The sequence below is a fragment of the Mustela putorius genome, unplaced genomic scaffold, assembly GCF_011764305.1.
Source record: "Mustela putorius furo isolate JIRA1106 unplaced genomic scaffold, ASM1176430v1.1 tig00000253_pilon_pilon_pilon, whole genome shotgun sequence".
Lineage (NCBI taxonomy): Eukaryota > Metazoa > Chordata > Mammalia > Carnivora > Mustelidae > Mustela > Mustela putorius.
Window position 1 is genome coordinate 193757 of NW_025421329.1, and position 19449 is coordinate 213205.

The 19449-nt window shown below is 39.1% G+C and overlaps 1 protein-coding gene across 1 annotated transcript in view; it reads left to right on the forward strand.

The window, feature by feature from the left end:
• The window catches only part of SPTLC3 (serine palmitoyltransferase long chain base subunit 3), a 134995-nt gene that overhangs the window by 57734 nt on the left and 57812 nt on the right, over positions 1-19449 (forward strand). Inside the window, exons 5-6 of the mRNA XM_004754211.3 lie at positions 9304-9428; positions 11396-11489. Coding sequence (XP_004754268.1) covers positions 9304-9428; positions 11396-11489 — 219 coding nt within the window. The remainder of the gene's footprint in view (positions 1-9303; positions 9429-11395; positions 11490-19449) is intronic.

Sequence of the window (19449 nt, forward strand, 5' to 3'; positions counted from 1 at the left end):
CCCAGAAGCAAATAATACATTATATGTTAATTTAAAAAAAAAAAAAAAAGTGGGCCAAGATTTTGGAAAAGTCAAGATGTAAAACATGCGCAGTCCAAATTGTGTAATGTTTCTCAAGATTTTTTTATCACTCTCTCTTCTGATATTTTAATATATCAGATATACTATATCTGTAATATTAGTATATTATTGCAGATATAGTATATCTGCAATATAGGTCATGGATATCTGCGCCTTATACATAGAGTAAGTTATCTGTCTTTCCTCCAAGAACAGATTGTCAACCATTTGGGACCAATTTCATAGCTGTTGAGAATGCATAGGATAGTAATTACCCTTGAGGGGAAGTAGATGGTGACCAGAAGGGGGCACGATGGGACTTCTTGGGTGCAGTCTATACCGTTTTTGAGGATTTTTTATGCAGTAATATGTGTGTGTTCACTTTTTGAAACCTCATAGGGCTCGATACTTAAAATTCGTTTTCTTTTCTACAAGTATGTTATAGTGTAATGAAAATTTTACATTAAAAAGTAGATCCAGTACACAAAATGGCAATTAAGGAAAAAAGGAAATATAAGTAGCCAATGAAAGTGTGGAAAATACTCTGTCCCATTAATAGTCAAAGACTGATTAAGACAGAGTTACCATTTTCCACATAATTGGCAAAAGTTAAAAAAAAAAAAAAGGTAATATCCCATTAGAGCCACCTGGGTGGCTTAGTCGGTTAAGCGTCTGCCTTAGGCTCAGGTGATGATCCCAGGGTCCTGAGTTACAGCCCTGCATCAGGATCCCTGCTCAGGAAGGAATCTGCTTCTCCTTCTTCTTTGGTCCCTCCCCTCCTGGTGCTCTCTCTCTCACTCAAATAAATAAATAAAATCTTTAAAAAATAATAATATCCCATAGTTTCAAAGGAATAAAGAAAAGGATACCCTTACATACTGTCGATAGAGTACATTGGAAGGCAATTTAAAAATATTTCAACAGAAAGCCATTTAACTCAGCAATTTTGTTTCAAGAAATTTTGCCTTAAAATTTTTGAATAAGTGTTCTAAGATGTGTGATCTAGAATAATCAATGTAATATGCTTAATAATAGTAAAATTTGGGGAAAATAAGTGAGTTTCCAACAATAGGAAATTGATTAAATATACTTCAAAGATCTGTTGAACATAATGCTATTTAACCATGCAAAATTACAATGCAGTTTCTTAGCAGGGTGGTTGCGAGCAAAGGCTCTGGAATTAGTTTGCTTGGATTCAAATCCTCATTCTCCGCTTTAACCAGCTAGGGCCTGAGATAAACTCTATGACTTCCCAGTCCTCAATATTCTGAAAACAGAAAATACATTGTTAAGAGAATAAAACAAGTTACAGAAGAGTATGTTTACTATGAATCCATCTTTAAACATATATTTTACTTGAATATTTGCATTGATAAAGATGATTATATTTTATTTTGTAGTATCTCCTGATTTTTCCACAATGAGCTCACATTTCCCCAGTTAATGATTTCCTTAAAAGTCAACAGGAGTCTAAAATGAATGCCCAGACTTATGAAAATCATTCTGGCATTTCCAAGACTTGCCCACTGAATCAGACTGACCAAATGTCCCAGTCTCCTGAAGGGACCCCACTATGGGCTGTGTGGATTCTTGAGTTTATGCCAGTGGTTCTTAAGCTTTAGCTTACATCAGATATCACCTGCAAGGCTTGGAAAAATACAGGTTATTGGCCCTACCTACAGAGTTTCTGGTTTAGCCCTGTTGGAGTAGAACCCAAGATCTCACATTTCCAATGACTTCCCAGGCATTGCCCATGTTGCTGCTCTGGAGACTACACTTTGGGAATCAATGGATACTATCTAGCATGGCTGACTTTCTTGACCAAATTAGTCAAATCTCTTCCAGAATGCAAAGGTCTTTTACTTTATGTGGAGTAGAGTACCACACGTGGCCGGGGGATGAGGTCTATAAATAAAAACTGGAAAGTAGGTAAAAGACAAGCCAGAAAATCAAGGCAGCAAGTTAGTTTCGATAGCTGAGGACATTGTGCCACACACTGCTGCTCTAGATTTCCAAATCCAGGAAAGGTTAAACTCTGGCAAACTGAACAGAAACTTTTGTTTCCTTTCTTCTGCCTACCCCCACTTTTATTCTACAAGGGTATTTAGTTTCTTGGTCTTTCTTTCCCTGGTTAAGAGCAGATACTTTGTAACAGAATATTATTTGGAAGTCTATGTTCTGTAAATCCTTTGTGCTGGAGCAACTGGTAGTCAAAGGTTCCTTCTAAGAAAACAAATTCGTGGAATGCCACAAGGAACGCTCATCTCTGCTAGGAGACTTCTTCCTTTGAGAAGGAAAGCCTTGTGCTTGATTCAGCTCAACAGGGAAACTTGAAGACTAAGTACACCTCAAAACTGCTTGGTGGAGAATATTCATTCAAATTATAGTTACAACTTTTAAGAAGTAGCCTTCAAATATTTTCATCTTAAAGACACCAGAGAGGACGCATTAACTCAGGAATCAATATGACTGGCTATATTGGGAAATCACTTTTCATTTTCAAGTTTGACATGTGATTTTTATGCTAGTTGTAATGTACCAACTTGCTGAAATTTCTATTTCTCAGCTTGAGAACATGGTCCTAAATCCCTTGATAGTTCGTCTCCCTCTTTATCTTCCTAAAGCTTTCTGCTAGCATCTCATTCAAATTTGCAAGGCTTTTTCTGTGTTTCTTTCTCAAATATTTGTGTCTAGATCCAGGAAATGTCTCATTAGTCTGAACTATTGAAAAAGGGGCCAGCCTGAGTGTGTATACTGTCTAAATTAAATCAATTTCAAATAAATATCATCTTATGGCCTTCAAGTTCCTATGCAAATAAGCAGCTTCTAACAAATTGCTACCAAGTAGAGATTTTGTTTTCTTTAAAAAAAAAAAAAAAAGCAATTGTAATTAACACAGTTTTACGCAAACCAATGCTCTAAAACTGTGCATTTGATTAAATAAGCTGTAAACATCCCCACATCAATGAGTTTCAGCTTCTTAATTTACAACAGCAAAACTCTTCTTCATAAACAGTGCCGATTCCTCTCTGACGAAATTATTGTAAATTCTGATTAATGAGATTTCATTCTATCTCTCTCAAGCCTCTTTATTTTCCTTTAAGAGTATTTGTAACGGGAAACAGATTCTCGGAGGAATTGTTTGAGAGTAGGAAAATGAAAGTATCTCTTGGTTTCTGAAAGTCTTTGGGCAATTTCCTGATACCTGTTATAGTTCTGACAAGGTAATTGCCCTTCTCTTGACAATGACAGAAATAACAGCACAACCAAATTGCAACTAGCAAAGATATTTCTGCAAGTGTAGATTTGGCCTTCTAAGTCAACAAAGCCAGGCAGGCGTAACAACTCAACAAGATATCCCAATAATTTTATGTAAGTAAAATACTTGCCAGAGAGGTAATACCTGGGTTGACTGAACAAAGTTGAAACTCATAGAATTTCAGAATATGTGGCTTTTTTCACCATCTTCTCTCCACCCACACAAATAACATAAAATGAGATACATGAAGCCTAGGGTTTTTTAATAAGCTGCCAATCAATGTTCTTGCCGTCGGTAGGTTGAAAGTCAAAAGTAGAGACCAGTTCTCCTGAGTCCCACTGAAGAACTCTTGACACTACCCCATACTGTTCATAGCTAAAATCGGAGACCATCTGCATCGAGAGTCACCAGACTATTCTAGCTGACTCCTGCTTTTGTATTGCCTGCAGGTCACAAGTAGTTTTTATGCTTTTAAGTGGCTGAAAAAATAAAAATACTATTTTGCAACTTGTGAAATTACATAGAATTCAAATTTTGGTATCCACAAATAAAGTTTTATTGGTACACACCCAAAGTCATTCCTTTGTGTATTGTCTATGGGTGCTTGCACTTTACAATAACAGGGTGGAATAGTTGTAACAGAGACCATCTGGCCCACAAAGTCCAAACTATTTTCTCTCTGGCCCTCCATAACATGTTTGCTATTGTAGATAAGCACCTGCCCTTATGGCAACTTGGGAAGAAGAATCCTCTAGATTTATTAACAATTGTCCAGATTTCCAAATCCAAGGCACATCAATGTACATCAAAGTTTGTCTCTTTTTACTTCATTTAGACAAGAAATCCTGTTACATCCAAACACATTGAGGATACAGATTATCTTTCATTGACATCAGCACCTATGTATATCCTTTATAACCACTGATACCAACTTGAGGAAGACCAAAGGCATTGTCAATGTCTGCCCCTAACTTCCCACATCCATATCCCCAGTTCAAGCGCAGCGGCTCAGATTGGGATGATATCCATGGCACATTTGGAACAGCCAGGTGAGCCTGCTGACAGGTTGTCACGACAAAGGCCAACTTTCTTCTAAATCAAGTCTAAGAAACAATCTACAAACAGGACAAAAGGGACTACACTCAGTTTGGGAAATAGTCTTCATATGTACTGCACAGGAAGAATTGGTGGTGGTGAAATAGGCTTATTAATAACACCCACACTCTTTACTATTACTCAGCATCCGTTTAAAAGCCAGCAGTCTTTATGTTCTGACTAAAAAGTATGAGCCAGTCAGTATCAGTAAAAATCCAGCAGAAGTACACTGTCCATAAACATAATACTGGTATTTTCTCCTGTGTCTGATTTTTATTGATTTGACTGATGGCGGCAAGCCCAGTGTTTGGCACATGGAGATATCATTGAGAGAGCTGGGAAGAGGAGACATCCAACTTGTATTTATTCTTTTATTCACAAAGCAGGCTTTCAGTATCCCATTGGGCAAATAAACCTTCAGGATGAGAACAAGTGTCAATATATGCACAACATAGCAATTTGGAGATCCATTGCCAATTTGTGACTGTGGTTGACCTACAGAGACTAAAAAAACACTAAAGTCAGAGAGAAAGAAATAAAAATCACCATGAATTTATCTGTACCTTGGGTAAGCCCTACTTTCAGGGGTTAAAAACACTTCCTATATTTACATAACAAAGACAAAATGTTGACTATAATTATTAGAACCGCTCAAGTACTCAGACCACCAACTTCAACTTGACATGACTCAGACATCTCCACCCAATCAGGATCTGGTCTGAATGTTTGCAGGAAGCAAGCTCATCCAGTTTTTGTGACTGCTTTGTTTCCCCAAGGTCTTCTTACATTTTAGTTATTCATTGTGAAGAGCAGGAGGAAAGCAGCACTCGATTAATACACATGAGCCATTCTTTCAGTATTCCTTAATGAACACCCCATCCAGACAGCCCAGCCTAACTTTGAGAGACATGGCTTCCTGATGTAGAAAACATCCAGACATTCTGAGACTGTCTTATAATTGTTTATTAAGTTTGATCTGTGAGCACCAAACAGAGATATTCTATAAAAATGGGAATTGGGAGTGGAAATTGTTATTTTCCACAAATGAAGGTAAGCCCCTAAATGCAAAACCACTTGTAACTCAGCTGTGAGACATGTGGTTATAAGAATAGGTATATTTGAATATTAGTTTACTCTCTGCTTGATCACTGGAAATCCACAAGAAGATGGGATCTGGAGACCTAATATGGATACTTGCATTTCCTCTCTTCTTCCTCTGCACAAGCCAGGGCTAATGATGAAGACTCACAGAGGGCACTTTCTCAGGATGTTCTTGGATATACCCACTTTTAGTAGTTGCTTGGCTGTTTCATTGCTTACAAAACATTCAACATTATCCTAAGGACTTCCAGTGATGCATCTGTTATAAACTCCTGGATGGCAGACTTGGGGAAGATGAAAGTGGAGGAAGACATCACAGAAACTCACCGTGAAGTTCTACTCATTATTTCTGGGTTACTGGGCCGGGACACAGTTGTCACCTGACTCTCTAGAAAGGAAAGGGGAAATTTACCAAGGTGGGAATGTTTGGGCACCCTCCATCCTTGCTGGGCCTTCTTCGGTTATGGTTGTTTTCAAGGTGGAGCTCATTACCTCATCACCTTGTTGCCCTAGCATCATGTGTCCTCTTGACCTTCTTCCCTGTGACATCCCCTATTCTGGGGTTATTCTCCATCAAAAGACAGCATGCAGTTCAACAAGCTCCTACTATGTACCAGTGCTGTACTATACTGCGTCAGTACTCTGTGGCTGCCAAGATGAACATTCAACACACAGTATTGGCACCCAATGGCTCTTTCTGTAGTAGAGAAGATGACCTCATGAATGTTCAACTTAGTTAGTGCTATAATCATTATGTGATGAAACTTATGTGATCTCAGAAGAAAATGACCAAATTTGCCTGGGGAAACTAAGAACAGCATCCAAGAAAAGACATCATATGTGGTGGACATCAAATAATGAGTGGGATCTACAAGAAGACCATTATGTGGAGGAAAGATCATTCCCAACATCAGGGAAGCCTAAAACAGCACCTCTCCCAACCTCTCTGGAAATTTCGAGGAGAGGTAACCAGAGGCCACTCAACATTTTAGTGTGGAAGAGCTTAAGCCAGAACCCGAGGCTGTCATGCCCAGACCAATGGTCTTTTCACTACATATCTTTGGGGCCATTTCCCTTGAGATACAGTATCCCTTAGATAAAAACAAATCTGATGATTGATTATGTGCCCATGTTTTATCTTTAAATTTTAGTATTTCTTTTCTCTCTGTATCTTTGTTAATAAAGTTTTAAATGACAGTTTGGATTTTTAACTCCCTACTCCCCAAAATTGATTCTGCTAGAATAGTTGTTTTACTATGGTTTCTGACAATTTGGGGGTAAATGAATTTTAGATCAAGAAGAGGCCATCAGCCATCTGTTGTATGACAATGTGACCATTCAGGAAGGACAGAGATGATCCATGAAATGTCCTCTTTCATATTAAATGCAAAATAACTCTGAACTCACTAATCCATGCCTTCTTAAGTTTAACTCTTCACCATGTTAGCACAGTAAGCAAGATAATTTACCAATTTAATAAAATTCTGGTATCACACTGTGTATAGTAAAATATGTTGATCCTTAGGCTGAAAAAAGCAAGTTTATAGTAGGCCCAAATATGCTAACAATATTCCTCTAACTTAAATCTGAGTTAAATCTGCTTCTACGTTCTGTGGTTGCAAATTACAACATCTTTCCACTTGTACATTTTTATGTTCTGTCAAGTGTATCATGTAAAGCAGCACTGCCCAATAAAAGTATAATGCAAGACACATGTGGAATGTAAAATTTCTAGTAGCTGGGGCACCTGGATGGCTCAGTGGGTTAGGCCTCTGCATTTAGCTCAGGTCATGATCTTAGGGTCCTCGAACTGAGCCTCGCATTGGACTCTCTGCTCAGCAGGGAACCTGCTTCTCCCTCTCTCTCTCTCTCTTCCTGCCTCTCTGCCTACTTGTGATCTTTCTTTCTGTCAAATAAATAAATAAATAAGATCTTTTTAAAAAATAAAATAAATAATAAATAATAAATAAAATTTCTAGTAGCCACATTAAAAAAAAATTAAAGAAAAGAGGTAAACTTAATTTCATAATATGTTTTGTTTGACCTAAAATATCCAAAATGGTATCATTTAAAGAAGTAATCAATATAGGGCACCTGGGTGGCTTAGTGGGTTAAAACCTCTGCCTTCGGCTCAGGTCATGATCCCAGGGTCCTGGGATCGAGCCCCGCATCGGGCTCTCTGCTCAGCGGAGAGCCTGCTTCCTCCTCTCTCTGCCTGCCTCTCTGTCTGCTTGTGATCTGTCTGTCAAATAAATTTAAAAATTAATATAAAATAAGAAGTAATCAATATAAAAATATTGATGAACTGTTTTACATTATTTTATTGTTGTTGTACTAAGCATTCAAAAAATAATGTATATTTTACTCTTACTGGATATCTCAATTCGGACACTAAATTTTCATTGTTTAAAGTGAAATAAGTAGAATATAATCCTACGTGAATAATAAAGTTGTGCTCAGTGGAAAATATTTTACAGTACTTCCATTTCTTTTTAAAAATTTTATTTATTTATTTGACAGACAGAGATCACAAGTAGGCAGAGAGGCAAGTGGGAAGCAAGGTCCCTGCTGAGCAGGGAGCCCAATGTGGGACTCGATCCCAGGACCCTGAGATCATGACCTGAGTTGAAGGCAGAGGCTTAACCCACTTAAGCCACCCAGGCACCCCACAGTGCTTCCATTTGTAAGCTTAAATAAAGTTAACTAAAATTAAATGCAATTTAAAACTCTTGCACTAACCAGATGTAGCTATTGGCTACTATATTGGACACAGCAGATTTAGAAGTTAAAGTGATGACCAAAAGAAAAATATGAGGCTCATTAACATTTACTCTTAGTAAGGCATAGAGGTAATGTATGAGAAGGAATCAGAGCATAAGCATATAAAAGGTAGCAGAGTGGTAAAAACATGAACTTTGGAGTTAGACCAGATTATCTCTGTTGGTTTTCATCGGTGACCTCTTTATACCTCAGCTCTCTAATCTGTAAAGTAATGATATCTGCTTTATGGCGCTTTTAAGATTAAATGAGATAACCTAAATAGTGGGCTTTGAAATCTAGCACATTCCAAAGGTTTGCTAAGTTGTAACTAGATTTACTAATATCTATAGAAATCATGGGATCTGTTTGGATTTATGTACAGGACCCCTCGGAAGGGGTTATAATTTAATTAATCACCTGAGGGAGGTAGGATGAGAGGAGAGATAAATTATAGTATTTTTGGTAGACTTTATTGCATTTATCAGTATTTACATAGAAAAACATGCCAATCCTAACTATACAGCTCAAAAGATTTTCACAAAGCAAACATACCTGTGTAACCAGCACCCAAATCTAGAAACAAAACATTGAGAGAATCTCAAAGCTCTCATTGTGCTCGCAACAAAATTAACTTAAAATTAACCATACTGGTGGCTAACACTATAGGGTAGGTTTGTCCATTTATAAACTTAATATAAATGGACCCAGCCTATATGAGTGTATAAGTGTCTGACTTCTTGCACTCAACAACATATTTGTGAGATTTTTTTTCATTTTGTTGTATAGTGTAATAGACTCTTCCTTTTCACTACAGTGTTTAATGCCACTGTGTAAATACCTCCACAAGGTATTTAGTTTGTCCATTCTACAGTATGTGGACATGTGGGTTGTTTCTTGATGGCAGCTGTGGCAAATATATCTGCTCCATACACTCTTACACGTCTTTTGGAGATGGGTATTCACTGGATTTTGAGTTTCCAAACTTATTGAGAAGAGAAGACTCACTCATCCCATGACTTCACATGCAGGAACCTTGGATAAGCATGAAGAATTGGAGAACCTTGTGGCTAAGTTCCTGAATGTAGAAGCAGCTATGGTCTTTGGGATGGGATTTGCAACTAACTCAATGAATATCCCTGCATTAGTCGGAAAGGTGAGAATCTGTCAATATAATTGTCTTCTGCTGTGTTACCCCTAAGAATTACAACTCCAAGCAAGTCCTTCATTAGAAGTATGGCGAAGGTCCTTTTTCTAGGAAAAGCTGATTGAATGTCCAGCTTTTTAAATTAATGTAGCAGCTTAGTCCAACAAATCTGTTTATAATGATATTCTGTTTATAGAATGACAGTCCTAGATATGGGTCAAATGTCATCTTTGATGATTGTTCAGCAAGATCAATGAGATTTTAAGGCTCTCAAGTCCTCACTTACAATGTAGAAAATGCTTATCGGGCATTTATTTGAACATTTTGCACATGCCACTCATTCCATTTATTGATTTAACAGATCACTTATTGAGAAACAACTTTGTCCACATATAAAGCAAGATACAGGGCATAAAAAGATGAATAAGACCTGTGCCTTATAGATGTATGTCATTTACAGTCTAATGGGGGAAACAATGCACCAAATAAAATGGGATGAATACCACAGAAAAGCCATGCGCATCCATTGAGAAGGGCAAAAGAGTTGCTTCCAAGCTCTTCTTGCGAAAGGCTGAGATGCCTGTGCAAAGTGCGTGACATGAGACTGAATCTGTTACTCACCTGTTGAGTTTTTACTGTAAGATAAGGAAGAGGGAGCAGCATGCATGAAGCACTGAGCTTTGGACGAACTAAAATGCAAGGTTGTCGGTGAGGAAGAGACCAGAGATGAAGGCAAGTTGGAAAACGCCTCATATATAGTCATGCTTGAGTACTGGAAATTCTTTCTGAGGAAAAGTGGGAATTTGGTTGGCTCAGTTTAAGTAAGCAAGTGTCAGAACCAGATTTAGGTTTAAAAAAATCTGATTTATGACAACTAAATGCAATATATGATCTTGGATTAGATTCTGCATTGAAGAAAAATAGAAGGAAATAAAACATCTATAAAATAAGACACTGACACCATTAGGACAGTGGGAGAAATGTGAATTCAGGCTGTATCTTAGGTGATAGCACTTTATGAATTTTGGATTTCTTGGGTATGATCATTGTACCGTGATTTAGCCAGAGAATGTCCTTGTTCTTAGTAAATACATGATGAAGAATTTAGGGGTGAGGTATCATGAGGTTTACAAATAACTGTCAAATGCTCACTAAAAAAATTTTAAATACTCACACACACACATCTAGAGTATGGAGGTATGAGAATATTGCTGACTCTTGCCCCCCAAACTTAAAACATGTCACGTGTGAAGTTTCCAAAATATGAGCAAGACCTCAAAGATTCTGGGTGGCCACAAATGGCCACCAGAATTTGTCTCTGCCTTTTTGGTTCACTTGAGCAATTTTAAAATTTAGAAATATTCAAATTTAAAAAAGAAAATGAATTTCATGATTATAATTTATATGCAGTAAATTCGATTGATCTTTATCACTCACCCCAGACTGAGTTGCCATCCACACTTTTCCAAATGCAACTTTTTAGCTGGAAAGCAGTGACACTTTTGTCTACAAGGATGTCAATACAGAAGAGAATGAGAATAGGAAAACAAGGGCTTGAAAGGCCTTGCAGAAAGGACCCCTGCCCTCCAGAGGGAATACACCAAAACTGTCTCAAATAATCCAACACAACATGGAAGAACCCCAGCAAACCATAACCCACCCAAAGTATATCCACTCTCCCGTCAAAGATCAACTCTTTAGAAAATGGTAACTGGCATTTAACCAAGGTCTTGAACGATCTTTTCAAATGCAAATGGTTAAAGATGTAATCCCTTAAAATAATCCCCATCTTTATCAGCTAATTGTCTACAGGCTGTTATACACATAGACATCAGGCGAAACTTGTCCTTTTAAAATTAAAGAGGATTTGGTGGATGTATGTTACAGGTCTTTAAGTTTCTTTCTGTTCCCACATGTTGTTTTTCTTTAATTTTATTTACTTTTTTGTGTGTTTTGTGTGCTTGCTTTCTGAACAGGGATGCCTCATTTTAAGTGATGAGTTAAATCATGCATCTCTTGTACTTGGGGCCCGACTCTCAGGTGCAACCATAAGGATCTTCAAACACAACAGTGAGTATCAATCAATTTATCCCAACATTTACTGCTTGCTTCTAGAGGATAGTAAAGATTATTGATGGGGCTTTGTCCTTGCTCTTCCAACTGGGAATTTAGCCTCATGAAACACAATTATGTTTATATTCACTACTGGCTTGTTAACCTCTGCTGACCTGAAACAAATGGTTGAAGTGCTTTAAACACCCAGATTGCTAAGTGTAACCCAAACACATTAATGTCACTGTTATTAGTGGCCTTGCAATGTAGCCTCTGTAGACATGACTGATCTCGTAGGAGACTGACGTTCGATGATCAGAAGTGTTATAACTCTTCCTTTTCTATAATTCTGCCTTTGGAAAGTTTTAAGACTTAAGTTCTATGCTACAGTCAGGTAAAAAAGTTATGTTCTTCCTTAAAATAATGCCTGCTTTCACTCTCCCCACCCAGCACATGCTTACAATCTAGTAGGAGAAGCAGATATGTCCCTATACTATGACCCATAAATTCCTCATCTTGGAATTTCCAGTGTATGTCCACCCAAAGGCTTGTACAAGAATGTCCATAGAAGCTTTAGTCATTATAGCCAAGACTGGAAACAACCCAAATTTCTATCAGCAGGAGAATGGAAAAGATCTGTGCGGTATTTATGTAATAAAATATGACCCTCTGATAAAAAAAGAAATACATTACTGATACACACACCATGGATGATTCTCAAGAAAAATTATTTTTAATGAAATAAACTGACATAAAACGGTATATACTATATGAGTTTATTTGTAGTAAATAAAAGAAACTTTTAGGTAAAACTGATCTATGGTGATAGAAATCATAACGATGTTTTCCCCTGATTTTGGGGGAGGAACTTGGAGAGAAGAGGAATAAAGGAACTTTCTGGGATGATAGAAATGTTTGTTATTTTGATTGGATTGATGTGTACATTCTTATTAAAATTCATTGAATTCTACATTTAAACTCTGTCACTTTCCTTGTAAATAAGTTTTCCTAAAATATAATTGTTATCATACAATATCTTTGGTATTGAAAAGAAAAACATATAGGCTTTGGCCCAAGCATCTGTGTCCTTGGTCTATAGCTTATTAGCATGTGATCCTTGGCAAATTACTTAAACTTCTCAGATCTCAATTTACCTGTTGCAAAAATGAGGGTAATTACAATGCCTGTTTCACAATATGTTGGAAAAGGCACATAAACTTCTTGCTTAATATGAAGCCTGGCAATGGAAACTTCTGAGTTGCTTGTATCTGCTGTTTTTAGGTTATTATTATCCTCATCATTTTCATTGCCAGTGCCACTAGAGGACTGTAGAAAACATTATGAAGACCCAGAAGAATGCAGAGGGAATGCACAGGGTATTCACTTTGGGGATTGCATGAAAATGATAGTATCTGCCAAAGACTTTGGAGGATTAAGAGAATTCTGATCAGAGATAAGGGAAAGGGTATTTCAAATAGAATAATAATCTGGAGTGTGTTAAGAGCAGCAAAAGCTCTAGCGTGAAGCTGAACTACTGGAGAAGAGCCTAAAAAAAAGGTCCTAGCCAGTTAGGGTAGAGCCCCTAAAATATATATACAAACTAAGATATATGTACTTGAAGAAGCAACAAAAAGTGTTTGGATAAAAAAAAAAAAGTGTTTGGATAGTTCTGCTTCATTCTGTGCTGTTCTCTGGATGAACTGTATTTGCTCAAAGCATTTAGTAACCCCCCCACCACCACCATGTCTAGTGGCAGTGAAAACAGAGATACAAGCTTTGAGTTAAGTTAAAGCTTTGAACAGAATCAGGTGGAAAAGACAATATGCGTATGGAGAGTGAAGGTCAGCTGTCCCCAGAACAGTTGTTGTACACCTTCTCTGTGTGTTGTTATATGGAATTTAGCCCAAACTCTACCATTCTCTCTACCAGGGTCCTGGGATCGAGCCCCACATCGGGCTCCCTGCTGAGCAGGAAGCCTGCTTCTCCTTCTCCCACTCCCCCTGCTTGTGTTCACTCTCTCGCACTGTGTCTTTCTCTGTCAAATAAATAGATAAAAAAAAAAAAAAAGAATTTCCTACTCTCCAACCTAGGACCTACGGTTGTGGTTCTCCAGTGACTTCCCCACCTCCCGGCATTTATGCTTTTGGGTAGCCCCTTCCATCATTGTCTCAGGGTTGGCTTATGTAGTCAAAAGAACACAGTAGAAGTGATGATAAGTCATTCTTAAGGCTAGTTTTTTAGAGGCATTACGGCTTTTGCCTGTTCCTCCCTCTGGGATCACTAGGGGGCGCACTTAAGCAGCCTGTGCAGAAGAGCTGAGGCCTCTTGCCACCAGCCCTGTGAATGGGATATCTTTGGGGATCCTCTGGCCTCCCTCAAGTCTTCAGATGACTGTAGCTCCAACATCCTGGCTGCAGCTTACAACTTTCTTGAGCCAGAACACCCACCTAAGGTTCCCAGATTCCTAACCTACAGAATCTGTGGATAATAGGTGTTTGTTGTTTGGGGGTAATTTGTGACATAGCCATAGATAACTAACACAGCTTCTCTAACCAGCATTGCTGTGGCAGGAGCTGGACACCCATGCCTGATTTCCCACTTCTTCCTCCTCTGAATCTAAAACGACTTAGCAGACCCTGAGTCCTTTCACCCAGCTACTTTACACCCCTCGTCACTGGCGAAGAAGCCAAAATGGGAAAACTTGGAGGACAAACTATTCTTGGTCTTCATGGAGGCAAGAAACTTGAAAGCCTATAGGACATAGGTCAGGAAGTGAACTAGGGTTTGACTAATGCTTCTTGAGATAGTTTCCTATGGCCCACATGGCAAAGGATTGTCAGGCCCTGACCCCCCTATGTTAACAACCCTTCTTTTGAGGGGGGTGGGGCAGGGGATGGTTTGAATTGATTCTTTGCCTGTTGGCTGAGGTTGAAATATGAAGAGAAGGGGATAATCACCACCTGTATTCCAGTCCCACAAATAGGTACCAAAAAATACTGCTCTTATTCTTGCATATATAGAATAGATGCCAACCACAGGAACACATCAGTGAAGATTATTTCCACATTTTTGTACACACACACACACACTTTAGCAGAAACAGTATAATGGGAAAACTTCTAAACAGACCACTATAAGACAACCTTATTTTAAATATTCAAATAAGTGATGCAGTTCAGTCACGGATTGAATCTTTCCATTAGTTCCAACTGCTCCATAATTGTTCAACTGGCTTCTCCTGGTCCAGCCCATAACACCCTAGGCAGCTAGCTGTATCATATCTTCTACTTCAGATTCCAGCTCAGGATAACAATTCCAGTGAAAATACATCCAAAAGGAAGCATAGTAACTACATCGGGAAGAAATCTGACACCATCTGGACAGCAGGTAAAAACTGACATCATTGATGAGGGGCAGAGGAACAGTGTGTATCCCCAGATACAATACCCCGAGAAGGACTCAACATGACTTACATAGTATTCAGATGAGAATACTGCCTTTCAGAACGCAGCACCAAAGTAGAAATGTTCTATTGAAAAGAAACCGGGGGAGGGGGTGGAAAAGGAAGGGATTCGCCACATAACACAAATATCGTAAAAGACAAAGAAAGGCTGAGGAGATGATCCAGATTAAAGGATACCAAAGTGCTGTGATAACTAAATACAGTCCCTGACTCTGGACTGGGTTCTTCTTTTTCTTTTCTTTTCTTTTTTAAAAAAGATCTTATTTGCTTATTTGACACAGTGAAAGAAGAGAGCACCAGCAGGGGGAGTGGCAGGCAGAGGGAGAGAGAGAAGCAGACACCCCACTGAACAGGAAGCCCGATGTGAGGCTCTGGGTTCGGAAAGAGACAAGGAGGCACTATAAAGGACATTCCTGAGTCGTTCACAAAACTGGAACTTGCCAAGGGTTAGATATTACTAAATAAGACTATGGTATCAATGTTAAATGTACTGAAGCCGATAGCTCCTCTGTCATCCAGGGTAAACAAGCTGTGGCCTGGGAGCCAAGAATAGATTTCACATTCTTAAAAGACTGTATAAAGTACAGACAAGAATGTGTGACCACAAAAGCTGAAGTATTACTCTCTGGTCCTCTACAGAAAAAGTTTTCTGGCCCTTGCTGTATTCTCATAAGAGGATATACCCTTATTCTTAGGGAAGACGCTACAATGTACAGAAATACCATTATATATGCAAAGTAGTCTCAGTTCAGTAAAAGACTGTATGAGATAAAAATAGATAGATAGATCAATCAGTTGATCAATCAATAGATAGACAGGTGAAAGTGATCAGTTAAATGGAATAAAATGTTAATAGATGGATCTAGATCAAAGGGTATGTAGGTGTTCTTTGTAGTACTCTTATTCTTGCAATTTTTTTTATTAGGTTTGCTATTACTTTCAAAATACCATTTTAATTCCTTAATCCTTTGCTCAAATTCTAATTCAAGAATTTCATTTTATCTTCCAATTTTACAAAGCTCTCAAAACAGTTAGTAACTTATTTCTCGTGCCCTCCCTTAGTCCTCGCAGAACGGAGAGAATAGCTCTCATTTACATCTCTATAATGAATGTTAACTGTGGTTATTTTATATCAGCAACCAGCACTCACTGAGAATTTACGCTGCGGCAGATGCTGAGCTAGTGGCCTTCTCTTATGTACTTACTTAATCTCATGGATGACCCCATGAAGCAGGTGCTGATTTACCAATGAGGAGATGTGGGCTTTGTCCAAGATCCTACAACTGCTCAAGGGGAAAGCCAGAAGCTGTCTGTGTAAATTCCGCCCCTTCCAACTAACGGAGAGCTGGGCGCAGCAAGGGTTCAAACTCCATCATCTAATGAAAATTCTCTCCTGTATGAGCTGCCGTTGCTCTTTTCTGTTGTAGGTAGGATAATGGCCTTTAAAGATGTCCATGTCCTGCGGGCTGGGTGGCTCATTCGAATAAGCGTCTGAACCACAGCTCAGGTCTTGATCTCAGGAACCTTTGTTGGGCTTCACGCTGGGTATGGAGCCTACTTGGCGGGGGTGGGGGGGTGGGGGAGGGTTCTGTGTCCTAATCCCCAAAGCCTGTGAATATATTATATTATGTGATAAAGGGGAATTGAAGTTGCAGACGGAATTCAGGTTGCTTAACAGTGAACATTAACATAGAGATTGTCCGCACAGTTCCAGTGTAATCAAAGGGTCCTTAAATGTAGGAAAGGGAAGCAGGAGCGTGAGTGTCAGAGTGATGCCATGTAAGAAAGATGCTGCTGGCTTTGAAGTGGGCAAAGGTCACACACCAAGCAGTGCCAGAAACCCCTGAAAGCCGGAAAATGGATTTTCCCCTAGAGTTTCCAGAAAGGAGAGCAACCCAGCCTAACCTTGATTTGAGCCCAGTGAGAGGATTTCAGATTTCTGGCCTCCGGAACTGTAAGATAACAAATCTATATTGTTTTTGACCATGTCTGTGCTAATTTCTCCCAGCCTAGAAGGAAACTAATACACTTTCATTCCCAGACACACAAAGCCCTTGTTCCCACTCACTGGCATGCTTACTACTTTTGCAAATGGGCGTACTTTCCCAGCTATTGTGTTCATAGCATGAAAACAGCCACTTCCGGGAGCTGGGGTACCTCTGGGGTCCTTTGAATGACTTGTTCCTCGAGAGGTGAGAGAAGTGGAATGGTATATGGAGGGGAAAGAATTAAATGAGGTCACAATACATAAGGCTTCAGTTGCTGCTGGCTGTCTTTCTTGCTTTGCCATTCCCAGGAGAACACTACATTTCTCAGTAAACGGTGATGCTTTAATCCTTAATATGCATCCACGCAGATTGGAATGATAATGTAAAGAAGATGGAGAAGATACTAAATTGCCTTCCTGTGTGTGTATGAGCCCAGACCAAAGCTAGTAACTTGTGAGACAGGTTCTTAAGAATGGCAACCTCGACCCAATGTTCTTAAACACCATGATGATGGGATTTCGTACGACTCTCTGCTTCTGCTCTCCAGGGCTCTCCTCTGCCTGTGTCCTCTGCTTACATGTTGAGGATACTCCCCTGACTTGTGGAGGAGAGGCGGTCCTATTTTATACAAATCAGTACTAGAGAATCCCCTTTGCTATTTATAGCAACTGTGTATAAATCAGAATTCTGGACCCTTGAATTTCTGAATTATGCATGGGTAATTCTACCTAAGAACAGTTAAACCTGTTCAGACCATTGCAAGCTTCAAATCCTATTTGAACAAGCTTGATGACTAACTTGAAGCTATTCCTCATTTCTCTTTCAATTTCCCACAAAATCAGAATAAGGATCAAAGGAGACCAAACAGAAGGAAAATTCTGAAAGGGAACAAAATCAGAACATGCGAAGACTAGTTTCTAAGGAAACTCTCCAAGGACTCAGAAGAACATTTTCAGTGGTACTAAATTCAAAGTTGCTATCAGATTTCTTTATCACCAATAGATTAGTTCTTCCTAGATAATGAATATGGACAATTACTGAGACCCTACCTATCATTTATTCTTCATTCCCTGGTGCCAAACTCTCTGTTAAGCCCTTTATATAATCAGTTCATTTAATTTTAACAAAATCCCATATTCATAGTTTTCTCCATTATCTCTCCATTGTTATGAGGAAATTGATTCTCAGAGTGATTGAATGACCTGCCTAACATCACATATGATAAAGGGCCAGAGTCAAAATTCAAACCCAAGTGTGTTGCTCTTCTCTTGGTTCATTTCTCCCAGGAGCAGAGCCTGAGGCAAGGGTTTGAGTATAAGTGATTGATTTAGGATGAGAACACCAGGAAGCACCAGCAGATGAGCAGGGAATGGAGACAGAGAAGGAAAGGCAGTCAACAAAGGGCATGTTGTCAAGCAAGCTACCACAATAGACAACTGAAGCTCAATCCTACTAAGAACCTCTTAATGCCAGTGTAGACATACCTCAGTGTTATCCCACTTGAGGTGTGAGGAAGCTGCATTATTTATACACCAATTCCCACTTGTGGGTAACTGGAGGCTGTTCCTGCTCAGACTGAGTATGGCCCCCACAGTCAGGGAAAAAAAAGCCCTTGGACAAAGAATGGCCTGTGTTTGCAATAAGAGATGGGCTGGGAGATGTAGGCAGGGCTTGTACAGCATTTGCTAATGCTCTGACCCACTAAGTTAAGTTCAGCTACTGGCAGAGTGAATGTAGGACACAGAGAGGTAGGGCTTCTGTGTAAAAATCAGTTTAGTATGACAGCTTATCTTGTTAGTTGTCCAAATTTTAACTCAGAATCCTAAAGTTTGACCTCTAAATTCCTCTGGAATTTGGATTCCTCTGGAAGTGCCAAGGATATCTCCTGTTTTTTCCTTTGGGCAGCTTCAGTGAACTAGCCAGTCTTTAGGTTGCCTTCACGACTCCTCAGGTATCACAAACCAGACTCTTCAGACATTTCATAACCAAAGCTAAGGGTCAGCTCCAAGCCAGGACCCATAAGTCTGTTCTCCATCATGATTCTGGTACATTTTGAGGAAGTGGTCCACAGCCCCTTGGGGCATTTGGATGCCCTGGGTAAACACATCCTCCAGGCTGAGAATTAACACCCTGGCTTTCCAGGACTTCAAGCCCTGGATAAATTTTAACTCTCTGGAAAAACTGACAACTTCTTCCAGAGATTTGGAAACTCGGGACTGAAGTGTTTTTTTTTTTCTCTGAATTTACTCACTTTACTGATAATGACATGGGACCTAGATTCTGGAATAATGTTTCTTAGATTTTAACCTACACTAAATTCACTAGAGGGATTTTGTTAAAAGACATACACGGATGCAGTAGATCTGGGGTGAGGACTGAGCTTCAGCATTTCTGCCAGTCTCCCAGGTAACGCCAACGGTGCTGGTGTGGTACCACACTTAGCAAGAGTAAAGGTAATCTCTGTCCTCAAGGGCATCACAAAGGGCTTCTTGAACTAGTCTTGGAGAGGAGAAGCAGTCTTTTCAGC